Here is a 22,604-nt window from a genome sequence, read left to right as displayed (position 1 = left end):
TGATAATCAGTAAACACGAAACCTAAGACCCCAAATCCCCCTCAACGAGCAAAAGGGAGGAGAAGCCTCAAAATCAGAACCCAGTTCCAACAACTTAGAACATCACTGAATCCCTCAACAACTCTGCATCATATACAAACTGTGAACACGAGCGGATTCTGCTAATCGGGTGGGGCTCTGGACTGATCTGTGGTATTCCAGGGATGAAAATTAACGAGTAAGAACCAATTTTCCTTTCCTATTCATACCCCATGATCAGTTCAGACTCCTGGGAGCTCTCCTAATCAGGGTGGGAACGTGACAGTCCTGCTCGTAGAACACTCTTACCAAAGCCCATGGAATCTGGAGCCTGGACATCCAACCGATAATATCTGGCAAAAGTGTGTAATGACTTCCAAGAAGCCGACTGACAAATTTCTCGTGAAGACATCTGTTGACACATCTGAGATGTAGTCGAGTGAGTACTCAGATCTTCTGGTATAGGGCTACCCTAACAAATGTAAATCGATCCAATAGCCTCCTTCAGCCAATGTACAGTTGTAGCTTTGGATGCCTTGAACCCCTTCTTTGGACCATTCCAAAGTACAAAGACGTGATCTGACTTCCGGAAATTATTAGTAACCTTGAAATACCTCAACAACGCCCGCCGTATATTCAACACCCAAAGTTCTTTCGTGTGAGGTGCGGATGAATCCAGATTCGGAAAGGCTGGAAGCTCCACTGTGACTAAGATGGAATGCAGGGTACTGTATGCAACGAGACCCAGACTCCAAAATCTCTAGAAAAGGATCTCTAACAATGCCAATGCCTGATGTTCCAAAATCCTTCTGGCCAAACAAATTCACCTTCAGGGTTAAATCTTTAATAGTCGCCTTTTTCATTGGCTCAAAGGGAGTCTCACACAGCCCCCTTAAAACCAAATTAAGATTCCAAGTGGGACATATCCTAAAATGTTTTAGGTTTTTTTTCTATATACTCCAGACTGCAGGTTTTACACCTCTGCCATCTGCTGGAGACAGAAATAATGAGGCACTGCAGGTGGCAAACTGGGTTACCTGCAGAGTCAGTGAAACTTTCTCTGTCTCCATCTGCTGGTGGGGAGGCAAAACCCAGGAGTCTGGACTGATCTGGGGTATGAAAATGGATTCAGTATGAGTGGATTGAACTGGTTATTATTTTAAAGTGGGTTTTTTGGCTAAAATCCTCTGCTTTAGAGAGAAATAAAAATAAACAAACAGGTCGTAGGTGATACTTTGTTACTGGACTAACTTGTTATACTTTAGGGAGAAAAATAGATGGGATATTTGTATGTAACAACATTTGTAAGTGAACAAACCAAATTACAAAGTGCAGAATGATAGGGAGGGTAAGTTTCATAGCCAGGGCTTCTTTAAAACTTGCTCTTCCTAAGAGCAGGTAAACGTATGTGCACAGTGCCACTACATGCGTAACTTTACGCAGGGGCAGAGCTGGGGAGGGGCTGCACTTGCCCTGGGATGGTTATTTACCCCTTTAAAAAGAATAAAGAATAGGGGACATTCCATTAAACTAATAAGTGGCAGATTTAAAACAAATCAGAGAAAGCCGTTTTTCACTCAGCCCACAATCGAGCACTGGAACCTGTTGTCAGAGAACATGGTCAAGGCAACTAGCATAGCAGGGTTTGAGAGAGGGTTGGACAAGGTCCTAGGGGAAAAGTATAAATCACTACTAGCCAGGCAGATCTGGGAAAATCACCACTTATTCCTGGGAGTGAGTAACTTTGCATCCAACTTGGCCGGTGTTGGAGTCAGGCCCTTTGGTCTCAGGTCTTACGTTCATTCCTAAAGCATGTGCAGACGTTTCCTGGGATCATTGTCACTGGGAGAGCACGCACACCCTCTCATTTTAAAAACTGGGGCAGAGTCCATGAGTTAAAAGCACTTTCAGATTTTGTACCAACCAAGAAGGGTACTTAGGACGTTTACCCCTATTTCTGTAGCAAGATCTCTACTTTTTCTGTCCCAGCAAAGAAGAAAGTCATCTTCCCAGGACACCTGGCTTTTCTTTGCCTTGAAAACAATGATCCCAAGGTGCAATTCAAATTTGAGACTAGAATGGTGAAAGACAAAATAACTCCTAAGCTCCTCGCTGAGAATGCAGACTGATCTTCAGATCTTTTGCCATATTCTGGGTGTGCGTAAAAACATTACCTTGTAAACTTTTGCAGCCTTGAAGAAGATTCTGGTACAAACATTGGAATGGTTCTTCTATGCCTAAAGAAGAATGAAACCACATTTTTATATATTCTGATGAACCTGCAAAACTAGCTTTGTAGTTAGAACAAAATAATTTGAAGTACAGGAGTCTGCCTTCGTATTAATAAGCAACAGAAGCCCCTGGTGCATTTCCCTGCAAACTGGCGCTAGAGCTGAGATACTGCAGCTGTCATTCAGCCACAGAAGTGACTGGAGATCAAGGTCTAGTAATCAGATCAAAACAATTACATGCTGTGCAGTTCAAGATTACACGTTTAGCTGCTTCTGCCCAGTGTCCTTTCAGCTGTAAGAGTCTTTTTAAAAAATGTAATCTGTAGGTTTATCTGTGCCTGCTCTATGGATTTCTGCTATTACCACAGCAGACCGCTGACTGAAATCACTTGCAAAATGTAGTGAAAATGGACTGAAAACGCTGAATGTGTTTTCTGAGCTGCACTGAGAATTTGCTGATACACGCAAGACGATCCGGGATGAATGCATACTGATTGTGAGGGTTCAGATCACAATTTGCATCCATAGTATTCTGCATTCATTCCATGGAGGCTTTTTGGATCACTGATTCTAACAGGTGAATAAGTACTTAGTCTAAGCAGCTGTGCTTACTGCTGGGAGATGTTCCAATTATAATAAGATTAATAATCAGTGGCATCATAGGAGGGTACATTTATTCAAGTACTCAAACAGGGGCCTGTCAAGTCCTCTCTCCCCAGTACAGAACATACTTATCAGTTCTGTGAGGTTATTAGCTAATGGCAAATGCATATTTTGCTTAAACTGCTCCCAAAGAGGAAAAAAGGGTTAGGAAGTGTAGAATGTGGTAGCTTTCTCTTGAATTTGAAAGGCGTTCAAAGAACCTGGGAAGAGTGGTCAGTATCAAAGCAAAGTTACTAGGCTAAGTCCAAGAGACGTATGTCAGAACCTAGAGGTATGCCACTCAGCAAGTGAATAGTAAAACCTAGAGGTATGCCACTCAGCAAGTGAATAGTAAAACCTAGAGGTATGCCACTCAGCAGGTAAATAGTAAAACCTAGAGGTATGCCACTCAGCAGGTAAATAGTAAAACCTAGAGGTATGCCACTCAGCAGGTAAATAGTAAAACCTAGAGGTATGCCACTCAGCAGGCAAATAGTAAAACCTAGAGGTATGCCACTCAGCAAGTGAATACTAAAACCTAGAGGTATGCCACTCAGCAAGTAAATAGCAAAACCTAGAGGTATGCCACTCTGCAAGTAAATAGTAAAGCCTAGAGGTATGCCACTCAGCAAGTGAATAGTAAAAACCTAGAGGTATGCCACTCAGCAGGTAAATAGTAAAACCTAGAGGTATGCCACTCAGCAGGTAAATAGTAAAACCTAGAGGTATGCCACTCAGCAGGGAAATAGTAAACCTAGAGTATGCCACTCAGCAAGTGAAATAGCTAAAACCTAGAGGTATGCCACTCAGCAAGTAAATAGTAAAACCTAGAGGTATGCCACTCAAGCAAGTGATAGTAAAAACCTAGAGGTATGCCACTCAGCAAGTGAATAGTAAAACCTAGTAGGTATGCCACTCAGCAAGTGAATAGTAAAACCTAGAGTATGCCACTCAGCAAGTGAATAGTAAAACCTAGAGGTATGCCACTAGCAAGTGAATAGTAAAACCTAGAGGTATGCCACTCTGCAAGTAAATAGTAAAGCCTAGAGGTATGCCACTCAGCAAGTGAATAGTAAAACCTAGAGGTATGCCACTCAGCAAGTAAATAGTAAAACCTAGAGGTATGCCACTCAGCAAGTGAATAGTAAAACCTAGAGGTATGCCACTCAGCAAGTGAATAGTAAAACCTAGAGGTATGCCACTCAGCAAGTAAATAGCAAAACCTAGAGGTATGCCACTCAGCAAGTGAATAGTAAAACCTAGAGGTATGCCACTCAGCAAGTGAATAGTAAAACCTAGAGGTATGCCACTCTGCAAGTAAATAGTAAAACCTAGAGGTATGCCACTCAGCAAGTGAATAGTAAAACCTAGAGGTATGCCACTCAACAAGTGAATAGTAAAACCTAGAGGTATGCCACTCAACAAGTAAATAGTAAAACCTAGAGGTATGCCACTCTGCAAGTAAATAGTAAAACCTAGAGGTATGCCACTCAGCAAGTGAATAGTAAAACCTAGAGGTATGCCACTCAGCAAGTGAATAGTAAAACCTAGAGGTATGCCACTCAGCAAGTAAATAGTAAAACCTAGAGGTATGCCACTCAGCAAGTGAATAGTAAAACCTAGAGGTATGCCACTCAGCAAGTAAATAGTAAAACCTAGAGGTATGCCACTCAGCAAGTGAATAGTAAAACCTAGAGGTATGCCACTCAGCAAGTAAATAGTAAAACCTAGAGGTATGCCACTCAGCAAGTAAATAGTGAAACCTAGAGGTATGCCACTCAGCAAGTGAATAGTAAAACCTAGAGGTATGCCACTCAGCAAGTGAATAGTAAAACCTAGAGGTATGCCACTCAGCAAGTGAATAGTAAAACCTAGAGGTATGCCACTCAACAAGTAAATAGTAAAACCTAGAGGTATGCCACTCTGCAAGTGAATAGTAAAACCTAGAGGTATGCCACTCAGCAAGTAAATAGTAAAACCTAGAGGTATGCCACTCAGCAAGTGAATAGTAAAACCTAGAGGTATGCCACTCAGCAAGTGAATAGTAAAACCTAGAGGTATGCCACTCAGCAAGTGAATAGCGTGGGATTGAAAGAGGAGAATTCAATCTGCAGTTAAATTATTAAGAATTCTCATTTTTGTTTTGATGTTTACATTATTCCTGAGAGGTTAACAGAAGGAGCTTCCAAAAAGCATTTGCTAGTAAAGCTGAGTTCTTATCCCAGCTCCAACAGAGCATCACATTGGAGGAGGATTTACCTAGTGCTCACAGCACTAGACTTTGATATAGGAGAAGGCCTGGGATAGGAGAAATAGAGAAATAATGGCAGAAAAGGACCAAATAGTACATCCAATCTGCCCAGCAAGCTTATGGTAGCACCAGCCGTGCCATACATGTCCCCTCCCGTATCATCAGGAGGTGGCATCTGCCTTGCGAGTTATTCCCCATACTTATTTTCCCAAACCATTAAAGTCAGAGCCCTTGCTGGTTTCTATCTGAGTCCAGTTCCCCGTTATCTCTTGCCGGTGAAGCCGAGAGCGATGTTGTAGTTACATCACAAGTCTCAGGCTTATTGGTTAAGGGTAGTAGCAGTCACATCAGCAAGTTACCCCCCCCCACCCATGCATATTTGTTTTCCCAGACTGAAAAATTCATGTCCTTGTTGGTTGCTGTGTGAAATGAATTCTCCTTTCTCCTCTTTCCCCCTGCCGTTAAAGCAGAGAGCAATAATGAGTTGCATCAACAGTAGGAAGCTTATTGGTTAAGGGTAGAAACCGTCACACCAGCAAGTTACCCCCATGCGCTCTTTTCCTCATGTCCATCCTCTAACCTTTAGGGATCCACAGTGTTTATCCCATGCCCCTTTGAAATCGTTCACTGTTTTTGTCTCACCAGTTCAACATCTGCCTCTGTCTATGTGTTGCATGGTTACACTACAGTCATCATAAACAAGGACTACAGCCTTAGCTTTAAAGATCAAAGATTAAATAGAAAGATTTGCCAAGAAAAGACTATCAGCGTATCCTATTTTTACTTCTCATCACAGCTTTCCTACCTCCCGTTCCTCTCTGAACCAGAAAAGAAATGAGTTCTTACCTGATAATTTTCTTTTCTTGAGTCTAGCCAGATCAGTCTAGATGCATGGGTTCTGCCTCCCAACCAGCAGATGAAGAAAGAGACTTACAGGTTTACTGACATCACCCCTTATAGACTCCCATGCTGACCTCAGCCTGCCAGTATCCTATGTAACAAGTTAAGATAAACATGTTTAATACTCCAAGCAAAAATCTGAGGGCTTCCAAGGGAGAAACAGAAACAAGAAATGGAATAGACATAGCCTCTTCCCTGGCTTGAAGGGATTTTGGATAAGTATGCAAGAAAGGCTAAGTCAGTACTCTGCAAAGCACCAATAGTGACAGCAGGCGAAGTTCTGCCCACAAAGCTGCCTGCAGCCCTCAATTTCTTGGGAAGAAGCAATACCGTGGATATGGTGGTGTCCCCTGTCACTTCCTTACTTTGAGCTATCGATGCTTTTGAAGCTGTTCTGACCCTGTCGCCTATAAGGGGTGATATATCTGCTGGTTGGAAAACATAACCCATGCATCTGGCCTGGTCTGACTGGAAGAAGAGGAAATGATTTTAAAAGGAAAAAAATACAGAGAGTTATAAACTTGGAACATTTTTCACTCACCTCCCAGGTGTAAACGGTACATGGACAGCTCCATAGCCTCTGACAACATCGCTCCCAAAAACATCTGGGCCATACACACTTACAACAATCTGCGGCCCTTACAAAAGGAAGAATACAATACACACAATTTTACAAATCCATGGTACACTCTCATTTCCCAATCAGCAATTACCAGTCACTGCCCAATCCTCAGCCAGTACTAGGCCGCTCTAACCAAGGATTAAAGAGGATCAGTCCTCTGTTCCTTTAAAGAATAAGGGAGCTCGGTTATGAACACAAGGGTTTTATGAACATACATCAAGGACAGCCTACATTAAACAAAAAGTCACATTCATTTTTAACATTTTCTCCCCCTCTCTCCTCTGAACATCATTCTCTTCCCAAAAAGCAAGAATCCAACCCCTCCCTTGCCCTCACCACCAACCTAACCCCTCCATCCTCTCATTTCAATTGTTTATTAGAATAAAACATTAAACAACCAAGGACCTGGCAAACAGTGACTCCTTAGGTACATCAGGCTAAAACCATAGCAAACCTTTCCCTATTTATTCACCACCAGCTCTAGGAGAAAGTGATTGTATGCACGGCTCCCAAAAACCGAAAAAGAGCTTCTTACACAGCAAACCATTCCCAGCTGCAACATTTCCCATTCCCATCACTGGAAGTATCATTGCCAGAAGGAAGGAGGACGACTCTCAGGAATACCTTCCTCCCTTCACCTTTCATTTTTAAAACTGAAATGTCATTCAATAAAAGAGTTTCTACTCAGGGGAAAATACTGCACTCAGTTTATCTCATTTTCTTCCAGAAGGGCTGTATTGTAATGCAGGACCAAAATGCATGGGTCAGAGTAGGGTACCTTGTTCCGCTTTCCATTTTATACCCACCATTTTATGCGTTGAACTGTGTCTCTCTCAAAGACTGTGGGGGCTGATATGAGCGCCCGCCACCTCTCCTGAGCACGCAATGCAATATTTAAAAGGAGGTGCTAGGGAAAACTGTGCGTTCCTCGCACCTCCTCGGCATCGGACGCTCACTACAAGAGTCCGATTTCTCTCACTACCGGCACAAGATACCTGGACTGCTTTATACTGGGAGCCCAGAATTCATTTTTTTAACCCAAGACTTCTTTTTTTTAGTGGAATCTGCTTTTTGTGGCTGCTCCTACTTAATATTGTGACGCTACTAATAGGAGGAATCGCAGAAAGCAGGATCTTTTGTTTTTATCAATGAGCCCCTGAGCATCTCATACCGTTATGCCAGCCCCGGGCTGATAAAATGGACACCCTGGCCACACAGGGAATTTTCTTGCATCATGGGTATTAGCCAATAGCCTCCTCTACATGGAATTTACATATGAACGTGCTAATCCCTGTATTGCATCAGGGGCTATGGATGCATGTCCAACACGCGTGACAAAGGGGATTGCATGGGCCCCATTCTGTGGAAACATCTTTCCAAACCATCTCCAGCCAGAGTGAGCTCTACCTCCTTATCCCAGGCATTCACTATGTTCAGTGTTCATTCCCTAAACGTTTTATGCAATTTAGAAATATTAATGCTTTCTCAATTTGAAAAAAACCATTCAGCAGCAACTTAAAACTTGCTAGTCTAGGGAAATCACAGAATGCCTTAACTGTAAACAGATGAAAAAATACTTGTCATCTGAACCAAACTGTTCCTTTAGCTTTTGAAATGCTAACATTTCCCATCTCCCTCTGTCACGCGAACGACCTGTATACCAACCCCTTCTGTGCCCCAGTAAGGAAGCCTTTAACCTGATCTTCAGGTGGAAAATCAAGATTACTTCAAACAGGGTGAACAAAGATACCTTCATAATATACTTCCGCACACATCTGGGGAGCTACTATCATGAATCATATGTACTCTGGTTTAGCATGAAAAATATAGCACTGATGTAATGGGTTTATTACGGCTTCTTCCACTGCTGGTACAGGGAAATTAGAAGATTGAAAAAGTCAGTCCTTAAGAATGTGTGCAATACAAGTATCAGGGTCAATGAGCTTCAAACCCATGCCCCTGGGATGTTTGGACCATGGCCTTTCCCAGGAGTTCTGATGCATTTGTTCTGTTTCCTGGAGAGTCAGACCTGCCCCCGCAGCCATCCAATTGGACAAGCACTGGGTGTGCCTCTTATTCACAGCAGTATATAAGGCATGCTCGGAAGACACACCGTACTGGCTCAGTAGCCATCTTGGCATCTGCCCCGCAGAAGCGCTGCTGGTTTGTTTCCTGATTTCTAAGCCTTCAAGCCTTGCCCTAGTTAATGTATTTGTGCTCCTTGTATTTGAAGACTCCTGCACTTGTATTCATGTACAGCACTCCTGCAGATAAAGCTTCCTGCATCACCGTTCAGTCTCCAGTGTCCTGCTTGGTCCAAATCCAGAGTTCCTCTTCGGTGTGCTACTTTGATGATGCTCCAGTTCCTGAGCGGGCCTCTCCAATAAGCGCGTTTCCCTCTGGGGGCAGCCCTGACTGCCAAGCACAGATGCCCTGTGACACAAGCCAGATTATACCTTTCAAGGTCTAGCAAGATTCCGTAGTAGCTGCACCGATGAAATTAGTCTCCACACAGTCACTATGAAATGTGATCCATGAAACTATACATTTTATATTGCAGAAAACCTGCCAATCTCATTAGAAGCACTCAAGACTCTTGCAGCAACCCCGAAGTGACACCCAGTGCATCTCCCAGTTTCAGCTTAAAAGTCAGGGCCTCTGATGCTGAATTAAACCAAAGTTGTTTCCTTCCATAAGTCACCCGCAATTTTGCTGAGTACATCAACATGCATCGAATTTTCAAATCATGAAATTTTGAACAAATTGGTACAAATTTTCTTCTCAACGCTGCGTCTTTGGCAGAATAATCTTGAAAAGTCAGAACCTTCTTATTCTCATACAACAGTTGTTTACCTTTCCGCATCGTCTGAATTATGGCAGCTTTGAGAGCAAAATTGAAAATTTGAGCCGTTGCTGGTCATAGCCTCTTTACTGTCTTGTCTTGGGCCCAGCCTATGCACACACTCCACAGGCAGTTTTCCTAGGCCCAACTCCTTTGGAAGCCACGTTTGCAAGAGTCCCTGTAGCTCGTCTTCTGCCACTGATTCAGCAATACCCACAACCTGCAGGTTGTTCCTCCTAGTCCTATTTCCTAGGTCTTTTAGCTTATCTTCATACCAGAGGACTGTGTCCTTCAGCTCAGCAATATTCCTGGGGGCATCGTGGAGCTCACTTGCAGATCAGACACTTTCTTTTACCAAAGGCTGCTACTGTTGCAGTAACTTCCTCTAATTTATCACATAGCTTGTCAGATGTAATTACCACTGCTATTTCGGTAACCATCCCTTCATTTAGCGGCCTGTCTCTGCCTCTGCAGCTTACTTTCTGCCATCTTGACCTCTGCCGGTTTCACTTTTTCTTTTGCTGTTCTTGAGGTCAAATCCTTACTTAAGACATTATTGGATGCGGGCAAGGCTCTTATCAACAGTTATCTGCACCATGGGCAATATTAATGGCCCAAACATATTGGGTGGGGTGATAATGCAGGGAAGGGCCAAGAGCCAGACCCTGGCAAATTCGCGGTATATAAAAACTTTTAAAATAAATAAATAAACTCATGTCTTACTCCACTAAACTAAAACAAACTACAGAAAGAGCGACAAAGCTTTAGATTAAGAAATAAATACAAGTACAGGAAAAAGAGGTCAATAGGGTTTTCAAAAGAGGTAGCTGGAAAAATAAGAGCAAAAAATTAGCATTCAGAACATGAAAAAGGATCTTAGAAAAAGGACTGTGAAAAGAAGAAAGAGGCAGGGGACAGTGTCCTAATGATAAAGGTGCAAGTGCAATAAGACTTTTTCTGGGTATATGAGTGAAGTGGGATTGTAGCACAGGAGAAATGTGTGGAAGGGGACCAAGCCATGGGGCCAGAAGGGAGATTATGGGAGATCAGAGAGGGTCCAACAGGTCTGCTGCAGATCTCGGGAGACTGGAGTGGCTCCATGGGACTACAGAAGGAAGGAAATTGTCCTCCTTTATAAAGGTGGTAATGGGAGGAGGTTGGAAATTACAGGCTGGTTAGACTGGCTTCAGGGATGCTAACATTAATGCAAAGTGTTTGGAAGGAAAGGGTGGCAGGATCCAGGAGGCTGTGTCAGACACATCTGCTTGATTTCTTTGACTGAGTGCACTGGTTATGGTTTGCTTGGATTTCAACAAAGCTTTGGCGGTGCTCCTGTACAGGAGGCTTGTAAATAAACTGAGCAGCCTGGGAATGGGACTATAAACTGATTGAGGGACAGATAACAGAGAATGTAGTAACCGGTGATCACTCTGAGGCAGCTCTGTTCAATACCGTTGTGAGTAATATTTCAGAGGGCCTAGGAAGGAGAAATTAAACTACCTGCATGGGACAAATGCCTCAGGTAACTTTTCTCCATGGGGTTTGCAGCAATAAAGGAATAGTAAAATACCGGCGTGCTTTTGCTTTGATTATTGCTACAAGGAAAAGTACTGCAGCAATCATACTGCTGTGTAAAACAAGGCTTTCCCACCCTAGAAATACCTCCGCACTGTTCCAAAAGCCCCTTTTTGCCCACAGTTGGAAAGGTGCCTTCCTCACATGGCTGAAGGGAATCATTTGCTCATGTCTAACGCTGGACCAAGGAGCCAGGCGTCCTTCTACTGACACTCAAGCAAGTCAAACTCTGCACCCTGTAAATAGCTCAGCTCATTTCAGACATTCTTCCCCAGGGCTTAGCTTTCAAAACAGCTCCAGCTCTGTAATCTTCAGAGGGATAGCCCTGTTAGTCTGGTGTAGCAAGAATGACAGGAGTTGCGTGGCCCCTTATAGACTCGCCAATTTATTAAAGCGTGAGCTTTCCAGGACAGAGTCCACGTCATCAGATGTGCCACTCCACGCCTGTCATTTTTTTATACATATATTCACATTGAATATGAAGGAAACAATACAACCAATTTGTTTACTGCATCCAGGGAGTCCTTACTAAACAAACTAGTTTCGGTAAAGCAAATGATGCTACGAGAATACTGCAATCCAGCCAGAATTGTTTCTGGATCATTTATAATTCAAATGCATCAAAGAGCAGAAACAAACAAGTGAAAGCTGCAATTTAAATGCACATCCTTGTTAAACCTATTTGAAAACCAAAGGCAAACTTGGCCAAAATAACCGCATTTGAATGTCCATAATTTTGATCAGTTTCTACAAACCTCCAGCATGTCAAAACCTTTTAAGCTCAGGCAAGGCTCTGGGACATCCAAAATCCTAAACAGATGCCGAGAACAACAAAGAATAAGCAGGAACCAAATTCTGGCTGAACCTTCGGATCATCTCCTTCCACAGGGGGTTTGACCCTGTTCCTCATCCGGATCCTGATGGTCCGGAGGGATATCTGCCCCCTGAGGAACCTCCACCAGCAGCTCCCCACCATCCGACTCTCCTGAGTCCACACTCGCCGAACCCTGGTCGCACCTTTTGAACCCTGATGCCGAGGACTCCTGTTCCCGGAAAATCTGCATCCCGTGCCCTTCCTGGTGAGGAACGCTTGTGAAAAGCAGCAGTATCCTCAGAATCCTGACCCAGGAGGGCCTCATCCTCTCAAACAGGCGTACCCAGGTCCCCCAGGCCCCTGCAGGTCTTCCGTCAACTGGGGAGAGCGAGAGGGGAAGGGCTCCCGCCTTCTCAGCAGCTGCAGAGAAGAAAGCCAAGATGGCAGCCGCTCCCTCTGAAAAGGGACGACGCCATCGCCTGCATCGGCAACCCTCGCGGACCCCGCTGGTGCCCGCTGCCTTTCCGCCGGTCTCTATGCTGTCCCCGAGCTGCCCTCTCGCCCAGAGCAGCATTGGGAACAGATTCCGCTTTGAGAGAGACGCGTGTGCACCTCTCCACAGGCTGCACAGTAACTGCCACACAGCATGGCCCCCGGCGGTCTGCTGCCGCGCGAAAACGGCCACCGCTGCAAAAAGACATATGAAGCGGAACGGATCGCCCACCGGGCCGCCTGCTACTCCCCCCGCCACACTGCTAACGAGCCCCGATCGAAAAAGAAAGGGAAAAACAATTCGTACTTTTTTTTTTTTTTTATAAACAAACACTTCCCTGAAGCAAGGCTGCAGCACGGGTCATTCTCTTGGCAGGGGTGGGGGGAGAAGGAACCAGCACCGTCAGTTATCCCCCCTCGGTGGCAAAAGGACTGAAGCAAAGAAGGGGGCTTCCAAACCCCTTGCTCGTCCAAGCCGCAACCAGAAGGGATGACCTACCAACCTTCTGTGAGGAACTCTTCCAGTTTAAAATTGTAATCCCCCCTTTTTTTATTTTTTAAATTACTCAGACTGCAGGTTTTGCACCACCAACATCATAAGCTGGAGACAGAGAAATACTGGCGGTCTGCAGGTGGCACACCAGGTTAAGTGACAGTGTCAGCGAAACATTCTCTGTCTCCACCTGCTGGTAGGGAGGGCAAACCCAGGACTCTGGACTGATCTGGATACGTACAGGGAATTAACCTTCCAAAAAATACTAAAACATAAGGAAACGCTATGAAACTAACAACTATCAGATTTAAAACATGTCGTAGAAAGCACAAAATCAAGCTGTGGAATCGGTTGCCTCAGGATGTGGTAAAATGCAACTAGCACGGTGGGATTTAGGAGTCTGGGCTGGTGTGGGTACGTACAGGGAACATTGGTTACCCTAGGAGTGAGCTACAAAAAATAGATCATCTTTTTGGGATCTGCTGGGTATGTGTGACCCAAACCGGCCATTTTTGGAGATAGGATGCTGGTCTGACCCAGTACGGCACATCTTATGCTTTTATGTACAAATACGAATGACCGACACTCTGCCTTATTCCTTAGACATGGTGGCTTGTTTACTGAACCCCGTTTTTCTACATTCAGTCCAACAATGGGTTTCATACTTACAGCCGTAGGGATTGGTACTTTTAAAGCTGATGTCAAGAGGAAAATTCCACACCATGGTTTGCTGAATCCCATGGTTTTTAGAGGTGATCTGGGATATGCCTTCCTCCAAGCCCTACAAAACAAGGGAAGCTTGTAAAAACAGTAGAAGACCCTAAATGAGGAGTTAAAAAAAGGAGTTAAAAACGTGGTTGTTCAACAAAGCATAGCAACTCACCCAATGAACAACACAACATCATCGCCCTCCAATCCAACCTCATCAATAAATAAATGGAATTCATCACATCTAGGGTTTCATAAATAAGAAATGAAACAAAAAAACTGAACTAAATCCTTACACATGTTATCCCCTATGCTTAATAACAGTTTGTACTTTGCATCCCTTGTTTAACCCCCCTTATCCCTGTAACCTTATTTTGTAAACTGTTATGATGGCGTTATTTTAACGGTATATAAAACTCATCAAATAAATAAAAATAAATAAATGTTGCAAACTACAAATGTTGTGTGTGTTGACGAGGGAACGAGGCCCCTCAGTTCTTTGTTGGAAGGAGGAGGTCAGAAGGCAGTTTGGCACATTCTGGTTTTTACTCTCTGGGTCACCTATTTGAGAGCAGTGCTCCATTTGAAATCTGTTGTAGATCAAAGACTGCTAAGGCAAACAAAAGAGAAGATTGGAAATTCAAATTCCAAAAAAACAGAAAGAGCTTGTAATTGCGGTAAGGTATGATGGAAGGACTTTGAGCGATGGTTAGAAAGGTAGGAATGCTGGTGATGGCATATAAGCAGATCTGAGGCCTTCTCCTCCTTCAGTAAAGTCTTCACTGGCAGTTCTCGCATTTCCAGTGTGTTTGTGCTTTTACTTCAGCATGACCTGACATTATTAGGGCACCCTAGGAAAGATCTGTCACATCGCCAGCTTGCAAGCAGCAGGGCTTGACAAACAAAACTTAGGCACCAGCCAAAACATCTAGGAGCCATGGAAAACCCTTTTATCCCATAAATGTATGTAAACTGTTTTCATTTATTTCATCTTTTGCTCATTTTTACTTTTCTATTCCCTCCCCTCTTCACAATCTTCTTCTTGAAGTGGCCTGGGCTGAAGTTACAATGGCTTTGTGTGTGGCTCAACAACTTAAGGCCCAAAAGCACAAAAGCCTCTGCTCTTTGTAGACTGGGGCTGAAACTCCTGTAGAGGGCTGCAGCGGCTCCTGTGTGCAGTGTAGGACAACAGCTTCTTCTCTGGGATATTCAGCTGCTATCTGCTTGAACAAGTGAGCTAGATAACTTGTCTGGGATATTCAGCAGCACAGCTACACCAGCCGGATACGTTTATCCAAGTCTAACTTATCTGACTAACACAGCCAGGTAAGTGTGAATATTACCATCTATCTATAGCCATGCTCTGGAATGCCACCATCCTGTCCACCACTTAGCTGGAGAAGGCCATACTTATCCAGTTAAGTAGCGCTGAATATCAGGCCTTATGTAACCCTCTGACAGGGTGGTCCACTGAGCCATGGCAGCAGTGACTCTGGATGACTGGGATCGTGGCTCCTTTTCTATGCATCCTGGTGGCAGTGGGCTGCTTCAGTGACTTTGGGTGGATCAGCAGTGCGAGGGGCGACCAACTTTGTGGTTCCATGTGGCCCAGCAGAAGAGGGCTGTGGCCACTGTATTCTCTTCACTTGGGCTTGGTTCAGCTCTGGCAGAGGCTCCTGTTGGGCACTGAATGGCATCATGTGCCAAATTTTACTTCTCTGGGCAATCTGGTGCCTGCAAGCAGGATGCTCTCCAAAGCGTTTCCCAAAATAAAACCAGCAGCATTTTCCTTCTAGCCCTGGTTTGCTTACGCTGGACTTAGAAGTTCAGGTATTCACCTGAGGATTACAGTGAGATTACAAAGTCTTGGGATGTAAGCGAAAGAATCAAGGTTTGGAGGAAAGCATGCGGGTGGCCATTCAGCCACCTGTTAATATCCTTAACCACATCAGTTTGGTGATTGGAAGGCAAGATTCGACGGAGAAAAGAAATCCACATCCCAATAACCCAACTCTTGGCTCTTATCAAACCGTCAGACCAGGTAACAATAAGCAAGAGATGCTGCACATTGTTCTTGGGATTTATTATTCTTTGTACTCAGAACGTCAGTAAAAACAGATCCATTTCATGGAAGTAAAAAGATTAGCGATTTGACAAACAGTTAAATTGCATGTCTAAGACAAAGAGACAAAAGAGCTACGACATTCATTTGGGAAACAATTTAGCACTCAGGGTTTTTATGGGAACTGCTAATGTATGTAAAGAAAGTACATATCCAGTTTTCAGGCTAATTGCTACTATTATTTCAGTTAGTGGTTAGGAATAATGTAAGGAATTCAGGGGTGCAATTCATGTCACTTACCTACACCATCACTCAGCTCATATCAGACATTATTGGAATTGTTAGAAAAAAGTTGAGTTTCTCATTTCTTTTTATAAAATGTAACTTTGAGGCTGCTTTTAAATCTTAAACTTTGGCTCTCTCTAATGTTAGTCTTCTTGATTTTACCTACTTTTCTAAAATAAATATATTCCCTGAGGCCGATATTCAAAATGGATCTTAGCCGGATAAGTACTCCCTATTTATCAGGATTTAGCCGGAGAAGTCAGGGGTGGGGAATGGGCACAATGGGGAGGAGATGGGGTTAATTTATACGGCTAACTGTGTCAGGGCTGGATACCAGCAGAGCCGGACCCTCCTCCCCTCGGAGCCAGACTGTGAGCTCCTAGGAGCAGGGACTGAACAGCACTGCACACCCACCCCTAGCGCATGCTTTGATTTACAGACAGGTGACACTTTCACATTAAAAAAAAAAAAATCAGCTTTATAACTTAAACTCAGGATTGCCCTAGGTCTTATCAAGAGTTTAATCATCCTTTTGTAGGTCATTACCAAATAAATAGTGAATACACTAATACATTTAAAGGACCCTAATTGTACGCACTCCTACTCTCATAGCAACCTAAACTTAACTAGGAACTGAACAAAATTAGGATGAAGGCAACAGTCCAACAACAAGAGGGGAGTCTCCCAATCTTTTGCATCGAGTGTCACATATATGATTTTTTTTTTACCCGCCAGTGAGAGGTTGTATGTGTGCACCCGGTGCAAAGAGCTCCTGTCTCTCAGAGAACGAGTCCGATCTCTGGAGGCTAGAGTGGCAGACCTGGAGGAGCTGAGGCAGACAGAGAAGTATATAGATGAGACCTTTAGGGACATCGTAGTCAAGTGCCAACTCCAGTCTGGCAGCCCTGGTGCTGCCTTGGAGGAGGCAGGTCTCATGACTGGAGAGCATTGACCTGGTGCAGCAGGAAATATCCTGTAGCAAGGACCTGCTCTCCAGGTTGTGCAATGTCCTCTCGCACCAAGGATGTCTCCCAGGGCTACTGCCCAGGAGGAAAGGGTTAGGTTGGCCATCATAGTTAATTAAACCTACAAAAAGACAGCCCCTGCTCAATAGAGCATACATTCTAATAAGACAAACATACAGGACAAGCGACTTGGGGTATAAAGCGAGACAATGGTTAAAAAGAAAAGAAAGTTAACAAGATTAAAAGCAGACAATCAGGCATAAGATTTAAAAGTTGTTTTCAAATAGGTAGGTCTTTAGATGGGATTTAAACATGACAAGAGAGGGAGCACGACCCACCAGTTCAGGAAGACTATTGCAAGCACACGGCGCAGCCAAATGGAGTCTGGAACTGGCAGTAGAGGAGAAGGGCATAGATAGGAGTATCTTGTCCGATGAGTGGAGTGCACAAAGAGGAGTGTAGAGAGAGAGGAGAGGTAGTGAGGTGCTGCAGAGTGAAGGCATTTGCAGGTGAGAAAGAGGAGCACTTTAATACTGTGTGCAATTCTGGTTGCCGCATCTTAAAAAATATCTAGTTGCACTGGAGAAAGTACAGAGAAGGGTGACCAAAATAACAAGGGGCATGGAACGGCTGCCCTATGAGGAAAGGCTAAGGAAGTTAGGGCTTTTCAGCTTGGAGAAGAGACGGCTGAGGGGGGGATATGATAGAGGTGTACAAAATCATGAAAGGACTTGAACAGTTAAATGTAAATGAGTTATTTACTCTCTCAGTTAATAGAAGGACCAGGGGGCACTCCCTGAAGTTAGCAAGGAGCTCATTTAAAACAAATTTAAAACAAAGCCTACACTGGCTTCCCATAGCACAAAGGATTGAATTTAAAACGTTAACAACTGTCCACAACTCAATCTACAATGCAGCCAACCCCGCCCTAATTGACATGATTCACCTTCACAAAGCACAACGGGCCACCAGAACCGAAGGCAAAATGACCCTAGACATACCTTCCCCCAGCATAGCCAAACTAACAGCCACGAGGAACAGAGCATTCTCCGTCGCAGGACCCAAATTATGGAACACCCTTCCCCATTACTTAAGATCACTCAATGACAGTAAAATCTTTCAAAAAAGAACTCAAAACCTGGTATTTCAACCTAACCTTCCGCGACGGAGTCGGCTAAGCCATCCACATCCCTCTTCCCACCTCTTCCCCCCCCTCTCTCCCTTCTACCACCCCCCTCCCTAACTAATACCCAAACACCTCCACCTACTTCCCCCGTCCTACCCTCCCCCAACCCCTCCCTGACCTCCCACCCCCCCCCTCTCCCTACCACCCCTATGGCGTCCCATCCTCCTTCACCCCCCCTCCCGCCCTCTCCTCCTTGTCTCTTGTTCTTCAATTTTTGCTACACAGCCCTCTATCCAGCCCGCCTCAGCTGATTCCCCCTGGCCCCCTCCCCACCCTATCTCAGCTCCCTGCTAGAGTGCCCCAGTGACTGTTCTAGTCACCAATCTGTTTACCAAGTTATTTAAGTTATATAAGATGTTATATTCATATTTGTATAAGTTTCCAACTGGTCACCACTATGTATAAGTTGTTTATCCTGTAAACCGGAGTGAAGGCATCCCGCTATACTTCGGTATAAAAAAGCCTCGAAATAAATAAATAAATAAATAAATAAATAAATTGTAGAAAATTCTTTTTCACTCAATGCATTGTTAAGCTCTAGAATTCATTGCCAGAGGATGTGGTACAGTTAGTTTAACTGGGTTTAAAAATGGTTTGGACAAGTTCCTAGAGGAGAAGTCCATAAACTGCTATTAATCAATAAGGAATAGTAGCTTGGGGTCTATTTAATGTTTGGGTAATTGCCAGGGACTTGTGGCTTGGATTGTCTACTGTTGGACACAGAATGCTGGGCTTGATGGACCCTTGTTGGTCTGACCCAGTATGACATATCTTATGTTCTTATGTCTAGTAGCACTATACACATAAGAATTAGTAGTGAGCAGTAACAGTAACATTATCCCAGAGGATTAAAACCAGCCCTGAGTTTTAAATCAGTCTGAAACTTACTGCTGTGGGTGCCCAGTCATGGCCATACACAAAGCAATACTTGCAGTAGAGCTCATCAAATTCTGGAAACTAGAAAAGAAGATAAGAAAGGGCTCCTGTTTTCCAGTTGAAATTATTATTTTAAGACAAACTGCATTCTGTAGTCTGGCCGATGCATACAAAACAAACAATTGTCACCATAATGTCAATTCCAATGTGCCCTCTGAAAGGATACTCATGTTAAGGACATTCTCTTTCAGGCACCATTTTTCCAGTTCTTTAACTGGTCTCCTCAGTATTGGTTTGGGAGACTGTGAGAAACAGCACTACACACAACAGAATCCAACTGGCTCATGCAGTAGGTCGAAGTAATTTGTACAACCACAAAATAAGTCCAATTTCAGCAAACAAATATAGCAAGCATTCCAAAAATAAGATTTCAACCTTTGCTCTTCTATATCTAAATTAACACTAGTGTGGAATAAATCATAGAGACAAGATACATTTTCTGTACCTAGTCACCATGCAGACAGTCAATTTAAATCTACCCTGAAGCAGTAGACGCGAAACACGGATTTGTGTCAGGACACAGTAAACTGCAGGTAAGTTGGACTTTTATTGTGTATCTAAAAAAACCATTATAAAAATTATTATTAATTAATGGGACCGATGATTTATAGCCTGGTGACCAAGCACAGAAGAATACCTTGGTCTCATATATTGTGGTCCTACTTCTATGATTTATTCTGCATTGGTGTTGATTTAAATATAGAAGAGTAAAGGTTGAAAATCTTATTTTAGCATTTTTGATGTAATTTGTGACATCTCAGTCAATGTGGACTACTGATCAAATGAGTGTAGATATAGTTTGTATCACTTTTCCCAAACATGGCTGCCCTCACTGAAGTAAAGTCAAACAAAATAATATCTTACCAAGCTTTGTTTTTGCATTAAACTATAAGAGCATACAGTTTAATTTTAAGATGTTTTAGAAGTATCAGAGGATAATTGTAAGAGCCTTTATAGCCAAAGGCTTTTTCCTTGTTTACTTGTTCAATGGCTCAACCTGCTAAGCAATAACAGGCAAATTTTAAAGCCCTTTGTGCGCCCAAACCGGAAGTTACATGCACGAGTTGGCCCAGCGTGTCGAGTGGATTTTAAAAGGCCCCTGAGGACGTACATATCTGCCACCGCACCACAAGTAAAAAGGTTCCAAAAAGGGGCAGAGCATGGGCATGGTCTGGGCCTGGCCAAGAAATACACATCCTTGTGAGCCCCAGGTTCCCCTGCTGTGTAAATTTACTTCTGCTATGGATGTTGTGTAACTTCTAAACCAAAAAAATGTAGGAAAGTCAGTGGGGTTTTAAGAGTCAGGGCTAACAGGGGGGAAGGGAGGCTATTAAATTGGAGGGGTTTGCAAGTCCTAGTCCTAAACTGGGCGAATTGGGCGAAACTGGGAAAATGGCAAATACCATCAACATGCGACCCTTATAAAATTTCCCCTTATGCGGTAGATGCGGGATTTGCGTGCACATGCATGCGTCCACTTAAACCTGCACATACATGTACGCATGTCCAACCTATTTTATAACATCCACAGATATATGCGCATATGCTATAAAATGGACGCGTCTCTGGATGCAGGTTGACAAACGCGTGCATGTTTAAAAGTTCCCATCTAAGAGGCATTGGATAAACACAAGGGATCCCTAAAGGCTAAATGAAGAAAACGGGAATCTGTTAACTTTAGGCGTTACATTTCTGCATGGGGTAACCTGGGCAGAGTAGCAGGTACCACCCTAAAAGAGAACCATCTTGCCGGGCAGACTGGATGGCCCCTTGGATCGTTCTCTGCCTGGGAAAAGGTGTGAGCGGCGTGGGAGTGGGGTGAGGCAGGGCTGGATCTAAGATGATGGAGCTCACAGGCGCATGACTTAGGGCAAGGGCTCCCTCCTTCCCCTCTCCCTGGAAAGCAGAGCAGCGGGGGGGGGGGGGGGGGGGGGTCTCCGTTGTGGCGCCCACGGGACGGAGCTCTGTTACTATTGCGTAAATCCAGCCCTGGGGGCAGGAGAGAGCCGATGGGTGGGGAAGGGGCAGACCCTGCCTTCCCTCATTCTCACTTTGCTACTCTGATTACTCCCCCTCCCTCGGCCTCCCCCCCGTCCTTTGCTGGGCGCAGTCCGGCCACCTCCGTAACCCTCGCGGCTTTCAGAACCAAGGACAGGCCCCTTCCCACCCTCGCCCACCGCTCACATTGGCAGACTCGATCTGACCATTCACCATCAGCAGGAAAACGGTGGGACTGGTAGCCATGGCAGTTCCAGCGCGGAAGAGAAGTACCCGCCCCCACCGTTCCCATGGAGACGGGACGTCCTTACGGCACGCCGGCGGGCCCAATCCGCGCACACCGTTACTATGGAAACAGCTCCTCTACAGGACGCTTTCCGGGGGCGGCACCGCATGCAGTTCCCTTGGAAACGGGCCTTCTCTATGGGACGCTTGTCAGGGCCAATCAGGACACTCTTCCCATGGCAATAATTCTTCTACGGGACGCCAGCCAGGTCAAATCAACGCACCATTGCCATGGAAACAGCTTCTCTACGGCACGTCGGCGGGGCCAAACCTCGCACGTTCCGGCCCGCGATTCTGTTTCGCCTTCAGGGCCTGCAGCACGGCGCATGGCTCCAGCATCTCTCCTGTCTCCCGCTCGCCCAGCTCCAGCATGCGGCTCCTGAATCTTGCAGCCCAGAGGGAAACAATGGAAAGAAACAGACCTAAATATTGTCCATTACACTCTTCTGCACTTTCCTGTGACTCTGGTGGTAGCTTGAAAGCCTGTCACAGATCCGTTTTACTTACCTGGAAAATCAGACCTGTTTGTGACTTTAGACAGCCTGATTTCATTCAGTTAATTATTATAAAATACATATAGGGGTCGATGTAATAAAGTGCACCCGCCGCCCAGCCTAGCCCACAGCTTAACAAGGGGTTGGTGCACATCCATAACCCCCAATGCAATAAGGGCATCAGCACGTCCAAACCGCCTGTCTGAACTCGCGCCTAGCTAATAGTGCGCATCATATGTAAATTCCATGCTATTACCCCGTGATGAAATAAATTACCGCTCACTCAAGCATGCCCTTGTTAAATTGGCAAATTTAACACCAGCCCCGGAGCTGGCTTTAAGCCTTGCTGCGTGTCAAGGGCTCACAAAAAAAACCACAAAATCCTGCTTTCTGTGGTGCCTCCTACTTAGGAGGCACAATATACAAGCACAATATACACACTTCAGGCCGTGTACACTGTGATGGTAGCGAGATAAAACGGACGCTTGTATTGAGCGTCTGTTTTCCTAACCCACACACAGTCATGTTTCCTGGGCACTTGATGCCAAGGAGACGCTAGGGATGCACAATTTTCCCTAATGTGTCCTTTTTAGTGCAGCAGCTCATTTGCCTATTGCATTGGACGCCCAAGGGGTGTGGATGTGTGCGTTAGGAAAACAGGCACTCAACATGAATGTCCATTTTACCGGACACTTTTATTGCATTGGCCCCATAGTCCAAACTATACGATAAAACTTGTTCTAAGCAGATTATTTATTTATTTATTTATTTAATTTATTTAAAAAGCATTTATTACCCACCTTCC

At 44.4% G+C, this 22,604-nt stretch overlaps 1 protein-coding gene across 3 annotated transcripts in view; it reads right to left on the bottom strand.

The window, feature by feature from the left end:
* Nucleotides 1-21,361, bottom strand: part of B9D1 (B9 domain containing 1) — a 34,884-nt gene extending 13,523 nt beyond the window's left edge. For 2 of the 3 annotated variants that reach the window (XM_029576900.1, XM_029576903.1), the window contains exons 1-5: nucleotides 21,207-21,361; nucleotides 18,975-19,043; nucleotides 13,550-13,661; nucleotides 6,584-6,680; nucleotides 2,193-2,255 (exon numbers count right to left, since the gene is read on the bottom strand). In XM_029576900.1, coding sequence (XP_029432760.1) covers nucleotides 2,193-2,255; nucleotides 6,584-6,680; nucleotides 13,550-13,661; nucleotides 18,975-19,043; nucleotides 21,207-21,266 — 401 coding nt within the window. In that variant the 5' untranslated portion in view covers nucleotides 21,267-21,361. The remainder of the gene's footprint in view (nucleotides 1-2,192; nucleotides 2,256-6,583; nucleotides 6,681-13,549; nucleotides 13,662-18,974; nucleotides 19,044-21,206) is intronic. The other variant, XM_029576901.1, reaches the window with a different exon arrangement.
* Nucleotides 21,362-22,604: the final 1,243 nt, after the last annotated feature.

Source organism: Rhinatrema bivittatum, chromosome 14 (genome assembly GCF_901001135.1).
Source record: "Rhinatrema bivittatum chromosome 14, aRhiBiv1.1, whole genome shotgun sequence".
In the NCBI taxonomy this organism is placed as follows: Eukaryota; Metazoa; Chordata; class Amphibia; order Gymnophiona; family Rhinatrematidae; genus Rhinatrema; species Rhinatrema bivittatum.
This window is presented reverse-complemented; position numbering and strand designations above follow the sequence as displayed.